This window comes from Nerophis ophidion, linkage group LG26 (assembly GCF_033978795.1).
Source record: "Nerophis ophidion isolate RoL-2023_Sa linkage group LG26, RoL_Noph_v1.0, whole genome shotgun sequence".
Taxonomy (NCBI): Eukaryota; Metazoa; Chordata; class Actinopteri; order Syngnathiformes; family Syngnathidae; genus Nerophis; species Nerophis ophidion.
In genome coordinates, this window is record NC_084636.1 from 35,929,772 (window position 1) to 35,939,771 (window position 10,000).

At 43.1% G+C, this 10,000-nt stretch overlaps 1 protein-coding gene across 4 annotated transcripts in view; it reads right to left on the reverse strand.

The window, feature by feature from the left end:
* The window catches only part of btbd8 (BTB domain containing 8), a 25,578-nt gene that overhangs the window by 7,664 nt on the left and 7,914 nt on the right, over positions 1 to 10,000 (reverse strand). Inside the window, exons 2-5 of one of the 4 annotated variants that reach the window (XM_061888246.1) lie at positions 7,211 to 7,650; positions 3,771 to 3,846; positions 3,302 to 3,414; positions 1,559 to 3,238 (exon numbers count right to left, since the gene is read on the reverse strand). In XM_061888246.1, coding sequence (XP_061744230.1) covers positions 1,559 to 3,238; positions 3,302 to 3,414; positions 3,771 to 3,846; positions 7,211 to 7,595 — 2,254 coding nt within the window. In that variant the 5' untranslated portion in view covers positions 7,596 to 7,650. Of the gene's footprint in view, positions 1 to 1,558; positions 3,239 to 3,301; positions 3,415 to 3,770; positions 3,847 to 7,210; positions 7,726 to 10,000 lie in introns of those variants that run through there. The other 3 variants (XM_061888244.1, XM_061888245.1, XM_061888247.1) reach the window with 3 other exon arrangements.

Consider the following 10,000-nt stretch of genomic DNA (forward strand, 5'->3'; position numbering starts at 1 on the left):
ACTTCATCCAGCTCTTCCCGGGGTTCCTGACACGTTCCCAGGCCAGCCGGGAGACATAGTCTTCCAACGTGTCCCGGGTCTTCCCCGTGGCCTCCTACCGGTCGGACGTGCCCTAAACACCTCCCTAGGGAGGCATTCGGGTGGCATCCTGACCAGATGCCCGAACCACCTCATCTGGCTCCTCTCCATGTGGAGGAGCAGCGGCTTTACTTTGAGTTCCTCCCGGATGGCAGAGCTTCTCACCCTATCTCTAAGGGAGAGACCCGCCACACAGCGGAGGAAACTCATTTCAGCCGCTTGTACCCGTGATCTTGTCCTTTCAGTCATAACCCAAAGTTCATGACCATAGGTGAGGATGGGAACGTAGATCAACCGGTAAATTGAGAGCTTTGCCTTCCCCACAGAACTTTCTGAGGGACACGGTCCAATGCCTTCTCCAAGTCACAAAGCACATGTAGACTGGTTGGGCAAACTCCCATGCACCCTCAAGAACCCTGTCGAGAGTATAGAGCTGGTCCACAGTTCCACGACCAGGACGAAAACCACACGGTTCCTCCTGAATCCAAGGTTGGACTATCCGGCGTAGCCTCCTCTCCAGTACACCTGAATAGACCTTACCGGGAAGGCCGAGGAGTGCCGAGAAGACGATTAAACTTGACGTTCTGGAGGACGTAAATGTTGTTGTTGAGGCTCCAGCCTGAGTGAGGCGATGTCACCACGTGCTACCATAGTGACTGAAACATCGTGCCAACACACGCGTACGTCTGACCATTCAACTTCAAGCTTGGTCGTCCTTATTGACTCCAACTGAGTAACAATGGCTGCAAAGTTCTTCTCGACCATATATGACCTAACTGACTCAAAACATGTCACTAAAGTCTAAAATTGGCGTATGTTTGGAGGAAAGCAAGATGGTTTTGTAAATATCTCCGCCATGCCTCCATGGTTGGATTTCAGATGTTCGGGAATCCCCAAAACACACAAAACAGGTAAGAAAAGTGGGTTTTGCATAATAGCACCCTTGTAAGTTTTGGCAGACACTTTTTCTGTGCTACTATTTGGCAAACAATGCAGTCAGAGCACCTTCTGCTAAAAACAGCACCATAACTTCATAGAATATGTTGATATTAGAATGCTATATGTGGCAACCTCAACAGGAAGAGGTCCAAGCCCCAGCTGCTAAAAAAAAAGAGTTCCACTGCATGAAATAAAAATAAAAAGTCCTTAAAGGGCAACTAAAACAGGCCTCGTCCCTCATTTTTTGACGGGAATCATTTTAAGAGCGGTTAGACTGTGCCTCATTTCCAGGAAAGGATATTGATGTTGCAAATTCAAATTGCTAACGTGTTGAAATGAGAGCAGAAGTTTAACCATCAAAATATGACCGAGTTAGTTTTGAATTTGAACCTGAACGTGTAACTGGCAATATCCTTTTTCTCCAGAAAAGATGGCAGGTGCTGTAGGTAAGGTCTAGGAGTCATCGCAAAGGAGAAATAGCTCTTGCGGGCAAAGTGAACGGATTCAGGGGTCAAGAAGGAATCCATAGATCATACGTTACCTGCCGGAGATTGTGCATCATGAACGGGAGAGGCCCCTGTCATTTGTGGCTCATGGAAGTCCAGCTGGGTTTCTGCCTGACTTTTCTGAGGTGTACCGTTAGTGTACTGTGGAGCGTGCCGCAGGTCGAGGTGACATGGCCGCTCCTGGGGCGGGGGGTCTTTGGTGTCAGCGCTAGGCAGAAGGGGGCTGCTCCTTTCTGCGTCCTTTTGCGTTTGCTCTTCAAGCTCGGAAAGAAATACCAAGGACTCCTCTTGATGTTCCTCACTTTGCTCTGTGCACGTGATACCTGAACGTTCACACTGACTTGGCGAGTGGGACGAAGCACAATGGCACTGAGGAGTTACAGAATCCGACTCAAAAACATCACCTGGGTTGGCAGAATTGTCTGGGTCTTGGGGGGTCTGGGCGCCGCCTTCCTCTGAGCCCAACTCCTCACATTCGTCCACAGAGAGTAAAATGGACCGACGGAAGTTGGAGGTCGACTGGAAGTCTGGCTGCTCGTTTTCCTGGTCCAGAGTTTCATCATCAAACGCCAGGTTGATGATGCCCTGGAACTGTGGCGAGGGTTCAGTTGGACCCTGACTGGGGATCACCTCTACCTCAGACCTCTCTTCCTCTGTTTCTTCTTCATCATCTTCCTCGTCCTCGGAGGTTTGGTGTTCGGCGACACTGTCGGTGGCTTTAACAGCGCCTGAATGCTCTTCCCTTTGCAACCACGAACGGGGACGGCGTTTCACTCCCTCCTCCTCACTGGTGGTCTCCACCTCCCGTCCACGCAGCCTCACTTCAACTCTCAGCCCCGCCCCACCTTCGTACATCTTTAACTCCTCAGGGGTGCTGGTATCGCTGCTGCTGCGCCCCAAGAAATCATGGCAGCGCATGGTGCCGCACTTGGACACGCCTCGGTCATTGGAGCAGTCATCGTCTTGAGAGCCTCCAGCATCGTAGTCCTCGGAGCGGGGCTTGATGTCGTCTGAGGATGTGGAGTGTGTGCTGCCAGTTTCAGACGCAGGGCTGACTCGATGGTGGCTACTCCAGGAGTCCTCCAGAGGCGTACCTGTGCTTCCCATACTGCAAGGGGTGTCTATGGGGGTACATGGAGAGCGAAGCCTTGTGTTGCTTTCAGGTTGCTTAACAGCAATAACGGATCTGACTTCTTGCGGTGCAGCACGAAGGTCCTTTGCCCCATTTGAGGTGACGGACTGCATTTCATTCTTCTGGACACTGGGAGTAGATGTTGGGTCCAGATGAAGGCTGAGTGAATCTTGGCCTTGCCTCAGTGGTTGTGCTCCTGTCTTCTCAGGGCTAGCCAGCCCCTTGCGACCATCATTTTTATGCGGACAAGATTCAGATTCATGGTGCAAATCTTCACCTTTGTCACAATCTTTCGCCTCAGCTGGCACTTTAGTAGTTCTAAACGTTGCTCCGGATTTTGATGAGGCTTTTTCAGTGTTGGCAGTAGTCTCAGTTGCACTTTTCAGCTTGGTTCCTGACTTGCTTGAAAGTTGCTTTGAGGGAGTTAAAGAGACTTTGGTGGGTCTAGGTGAGGCTCCAGTGAGAACCTTCTTGGTAGTTTCACTGTGTGGTTTGTTTGGTGGGGATGATTTCATGCCTTCCTTGCCGTCTAAATCTTTCCTGGACAAAGTCAGCCTTTTCCCAATAGGTCCATGCTTGGCATCTAAACCACAGAAAAAAACATGTGAACAGGACTTTTACACTTTCGCACACGCTAGAGACTCACCATGGTTGGCTTGGACTCCTTTACCTTTGAGTTCTGCTCTTGATGCAGCTACAGCGCCCTCTGCTGTCTTGACTTTGACACTTTCTCCTACCCTGGACTTGTTGGGAGGACAGCTGAATGGAAAAAAACATAACAAGGTTGTTTTCCCACTCTCATTGTGCCAATTGATCATTTGTTTATTAATCATTACAGGCGAAGGAGGAACAAAGAAGAAGCGATTGGGTAATTACAATAGGCACCAGCAGGGGGCAGCACAGTTTTTTTAAGGGTGTTGCCTTTGCAACAAAACTTGAACATATCTAGTCTTTGATACTTCTGTTAATCAGTGATGGAAGAAAGATAATACATAAAGTGTGCTGAACCTGATGCTCAGGCCTCAACATCTTCACATCATAACAAACCAACAACTAAATTGTCCTAAATGTACTTGACATGGGAACAATGAGCAGAGTTGAAGTGTCAAACTCACCTGCTGGTTTTTGTGGACTCTGACTTTGTTGGTGTTGGTTTTTTAACCAGCTTGGCCTGCTGTTTGGGCTTCACTCCTAAAAAGTAGAAAAAAACCACAGGAGCAAACGTTGGCCACATAAGTTTGTCAGGGAACACGAGCACGCAAATACTCGTAATTGTGACAGCTTAGTCAGCGTCAAAGGATAAACTATTCCACTTCTTGTTTTTAGGTCAAAGGAGCCATAAGTAATCATGTGGCCAGAAATGGTACTGCAATCACGGTCAAAATTCTGTAGTCCCCTCACCCTATCCCTCTCCCGGACTGAGGTTGCCAGATACGCAGCCCAATCCAGCTGGATGGACTGGACTACTCCAAGGAACCTCAAACTTCTACTGCCTCTTATCAGGGGTTGAGGTCTGAGACCATAAGAGCTGAATAGTCAAGTCAATGACACAACTCTAACACATTTGACACAGAAATGAGGCTCTTTTCAGGAAGAAGTAAGTACAATATGACAACAATCATATGGTTATTGTCAGTTCTATCAGAAAACAAAGACTAAGACCAACCACAACCAACACTAGTAATGGTTATACTGGTGAACATAAGTAGAGCATGCCTAGCAGCCTCATGTACGGCCTGAACTTAACAGGAGACATTTGACCAAAGTATGCCTACAGGCTACTGTTCCACACCTTTCACATTGTCATATAACTTGTTCCACACCTTTCACATTGTCATATAACTTGTTCCACACCTTTCACATTGTCATATAACTTGTTCCACACCTTTCACATTGTCATATAACTTGTTCCACACCTTTCACATTGTCATATAACTTGTTCCACACTGTCATATAACTTGTTCCACACCTTTCACATTGTCATATAACTTGTTCCACACTGTCATATAACTTGTTCCACACCTTTCACATTGTCATATAACTTGTTCCACACTGTCATATAACTTGTTCCACACCTTTCACATTGTCATATAACTTGTTCCACACTGTCATATAACTTGTTCCACACCTTTCACACTGTCATATAACTTGTTCCACACTGTCATATAACTTGTTCCACACCTTTCACATTGTCATACAACTTGGTGAATGTGGTCCACGATATGCAAACACCAATGAGGAATTATTGGCTGTCTGCATACCTTTCACGTTGCCATGATGACTAATGTTGGAAGCCATTACCTCAGCGTATCAGGCACTGACACACCCATATCCACATAGCTGTTATTTCTACTAAATACATGTTGTCCTGTCAGTTGGATGTCACATGGACATACATGCTAACTAGCATATGTTAGCATGTATGTCCATGTGTCATTGACCGGGCTAACATTGGTTGCAGGAACATACTAGCTTTGTTAGACCAAATCATAGACTGTATTGGACTATATAGTTGACATAGCAAATGTCCATTTCCATTTATGACAAGTCATAAGAAAAGGTCAATGCCTGACTTACCAATTAAGGAGGAAATGAGCAAGTTTGGCGTCAGATGAAAAAAACTTCAATGGTCTCCATCTTTCAAAGGCATCCCTGACACAAATCCTGCTTTTGTTCCTGGCTTTGTCATGGATGAGTTGAGAATGGTAACTTTTAGATGGACTAAGACAAAGGTCACCAAGACCAGGTCGCCCGTAAGGACCAGATGAGTCGCCCGCTGGCCTGTTCTAAAAATAGCTCAAATAGCAGCACTTACCAGTGAGCTGCCTCTATTTTTTTAAATGTTATTTATTTACTAGCAAGCTGGTCTCGCTTTGCTGGACATTTTTAATTCTGAGAGAGACAAAACTCAAATAGAATTTGAAAATCCAAGAAAATATTTTAAAGACTTGATCTTCACTTGTTTGAATAAATTCTTTTTTTTTTTTTACTTTGCTTCTTATAACTTTCAGAAATATATTTTAGAGAAAAAATACAACCTTAAAGATGATTTTAGGATTTTTAAACACATATACCTTTTTACCTTTTAAATTCCTTCCTCTTCTTTCCTGACAATTTAAATCAATGTTCAAGTAAATTATTTTTTTTATTGAAAAGAATAATAAATACATTTTAATTTAATTCTTCATTTTAGCTTCTGTTTTTTTGACGAAGAATATTTGTGAAATATTTCTTCAAACTTATTATGATTAAAATTAAAAAAATGATTCTGCCAAATCTAGAAAATCTGTAGAATCAAATTTAAATCTTATTTCAAAGTCTTTTGAATTTCTTTTAACATTTTTGTTCTTGAAAATCTAGAAGAAATAATGATTTGTCTTTGTTAGAAATATAGTTTGTTCCAATTTGTTATATATTCTAACAAAGTGCAGATTGGATTTTAACCTGTTTAAAACATGTCATCAAAATTCTAAAATTAATCTTAATCAGGAAAACTTACTAATGATGTTCCATAAATGTATATATATTTTTTTTTTCAAAAAGATTTGAATTAGCTAGTTTTTCTCTTCTTTTTATCGGTTGAATTTTGAATTTTAAAGAGTCGAAATTGAAGATAAACTATGTTTCAAAATTAAATTTTCTTTTTTGTCTTGTTTTCTCCTCTTTTAAACCGTTTAAGTGTTTTTTTCATTTATTCTCTGCAAAAATCGTTCCGTAGAAGGAAAAAAAATGTCTGACGGAATGACAGACAGAAATACCCTTTTTTTGGTGATATTTATCTGTTTCTATATATATTTATTGGGAGAAATCATTAAGATGATCAGTGTTTCCAAAAAGATAAATATCATTAATTATTAATAATAACAGAGTTAAAGGTAAATTGAGCAAATTGGCTATTTCTGGCAATTTATTGAAGTGTGTATCAAACTGGTAGCCCTTCGCATGAATCAGTACCCAAGAAGTAGTTCTTGCTTTCCAAAAGGTTGGTGACCCCTGGACTAAGGTCTGACATGTTTAGTAACTTTACCGGTGGCAGTAGCCAGACCAACATGGCAACCTGGATGTGATGCAGTGACAACAATAATATTTCGGGGCTGTAAATCTAATTTTGAAAGCGCATATGAACTTCTGTTATCAGTTCTTGAGGTGTTGGAAAAGAAGATGATTATTTTTTACATATCATGTAATGATGACTCGACATGAAACTATTACATATGGCTCCTTTAGCATGTGACTTGTGTTATGCTAGAGATGATTTCTATTTGATATGCTAACTCTTGTCTGGACAAAGAAATCAGAGGTGCACCCTGAGCAGAGGGATTGTGTTGGAGCTCAGTGACTGGACTCGAAGTGTTTGTGTACACGAGGGATAGACCAATGGTATGAGTGGTGAGACGGGGATTAAGCACTCATTCTGTGAGCACAAAAGCTGAAAGTGCTCAGTCAGGCAGCAGCTGCTCGCTGATAGCAGCTAGCGTGCGTTATCTCTGCTGCTCTACTCAGCCTCTTCTAGCGTCTGGGATTCAGTCTAAAATGGTGAGGGAGGAAGGAGTACCTGGGAGGGAGGGAGTTCCGTTTCGAGGGCTGCCGGCGCCGTTTTCCGGCGAGGCCCCGCCTGACGTGGACGAAGCGACGTGGTGAGTGGCGTTGTTTGCAGTCCAGCTCCTGGCCGTCCTCGCTGCTGTGCAACTTGGAGGAGAAGTTTTAGGTCTCGTGCTCGGCTTCTTTTCAGCCACCTTGACCTCGCGCGAGCGAGAAGAAGCGTGTCCGCTGGCGATAGGCTGCCTGGTCGCTGCCGCCGCCGCCGCCGTTCCGCCACCATTCAACACTGCCGCACCAGTCGACGTCTTTGGCCTTGTCGCCAGCTTCCTCACAACCTTCGCCTTGGACGCTTGTCCGTCTTCTGACTTGTGAGCAGTCCCCAGACCATCCGACTTCATGGCTGACGCAGGAAGAGCCCTCGGACTCAGCAGCTGAAAGGCATCTTCTGGCCCTCTGTTGCCAGGGAGACACAAGGGCGTCATTAAAGGAAGGAAATGGGAGCGTCAAGTGCGGACGTGAAGCCTCGCCAGACCTGATGAAGCAACCTGTGAGTGATGCTGATGACAAACATGGACATTAACAGCTTCCAAATTGGCTGGCCAGAAGAATATGGGCTGCTCATCCAGCAGGATGTTAGCCGCACTTCTGCTCAAGTCTTGGCCGAGAGGCTCTGCTGCTCTTTTCAGGCGGACCCTCCCTCACTTTGTGTCACAACACGTCAACGGCGGACATTACAACACGCTGCAGCATTCTCCTCACATGTCAAGGGCGCCACAGTTCTTTCTCTGCTGCTAATTCTTCATCCTCCAATACATTTCTTAGATTGTTCCACAGGGCTGGGCGCTACAGCCGCATGTTTTACAAAGAGATAGCATGTTTTACAAAGAGATAGCATGTTTTACAAAGAGATAGCATGTTTTACAAAGAGATAGCATGTTTTACAAAGAGATAGCATGTTTTACAAAGAGATAGCACACCTCCTAACCAGGATCATTCATTAAGTTGAAGATGCTAGAAAGACAACATATTTCATGTTCAAACTGATAAACTTTTAGAATTTGATGTCAGCAACACGTGACAAAGAAGTTGGGAAAGGTGGCAATAAATACTGATAAAGTTGAGGAATGCTCATCAAACACTTATTTGGAACATCCCACAGGTGTGCAGGCTAATTGGGAACAGGTGGGTGCCATGATTGGCTATAAAAGCAGCTTCCATGAAATGCTAAGTAGTTCACAAACAAGGATGGGGTGAGGGTCACCAATTTGTAAGCAAATTGTCAAACAGTTTTAGAACAACATTTCTCAACGAGCTATTGCAAGACATTTAGGGATTTTACCATCTACGGTCCGTAAAATCATCAAAAGGTTCAGAGAATCTGGAGAAATCACTGCACGTAAGCGATGATATTACGGACCTTTGATCCCTCAGGAGGTACTGCATCAAAAACCGACATCAGTGTGTAAAGGATATCACCACATGGGCTCAGTAAAACTTCATAAAACCACTGTCAGTAACTACAGTTGGTCGCTACATCTGTAAATGCAAGTTAAAACTCTACTATGCAAAGCGAAAGCCATTTATCAACAACACCCAGGAACGCCGCCGGCTTGTCTGGACCCGAGCTCATCTAAGATGGACTGATGCAAAGTGGAAAAGTGGTCTGACGAGTCCACATTTCAAATTATAGTTGGAAACTGAGGACTAGGTGTCCTCCGGAAAAAGAGGAAAATAATCATCCGGATTGTTATAGGCGCAAAGTGTAAAAGCCAGCATGTGTGATGGTATGGGGGTGTATTAGTGCCCAAGGCACTTACGTGGGTTCTTCCGAGGATGTCGTAGTCGTAGTGGTTTGTACAGTCCTTTGAGACATTTGTGATTTAGGGCTATATAAATAAACATTGATTGATTGAAGGCATGGGTAACTTACACATCTGTGAAGGCACCATTAATGCTGAAAGGTACATACAGGTTTTGGAGCAACATATGTTGTCATCCAAGCAACGTTATCATGGACGCCCCTGCTTATTTCAGCAAAACAATGCCAAGCCACGTGTTACAACAGCGTGGCTTCGTAGTAAAAGAGTGCGGGTACTTTCCTGGCCCGCCTGCAGTCCAGACATGTCTCCCATCGAAAATGTGTGGCGTAAAATATGACAAGACCCCGGACTGTTGAAGGACTGAAGCTCTACATAAAACAAGAATGGGAAAGAACTCCACTTTCAAAGCTTCAACAATTAGTTTCCTCAGTTCCCAAACCTTTATTGAGTGTTGTTAAAAGAAAAGGTGATGTAACACAGTGGTGAACATGCCCTTTCCCAACTACTTTGGCACGTGTTGCAGCCATGAAATTCTAAGTTAATTATTATTTGCAAACATTTTTTTTTAATCAGTTTGAACATGAAATATGTTGTCTTTGTAGCATATTCAACTGAATATGGGTTGAAAAGAATTTGCAAATCATTGTATTCTGTTTATATTTACATCTAACACAATTTCCCAACTCATATGGAAACGGGGATTGTAAATGTATTAAAATAAAAACTAAATCTAAAATAAAACAGAAAATAACTTTTTTTATATTGATGTTAATGAAATGTATTGTTATTGCTTTTATTTTATGTGGAGATAGTGTCAAAGAGTAGCTCCAAGGTAAAAAAAAAAAAAAAAACGCTGTACATGTATAACCCATTTTCCATTTTATATATGTATGTATATATATATATATGTATACGTATATATATATATATATATATATATATATATATATATATATATGTATATAATTATTTTACTTCTTGTG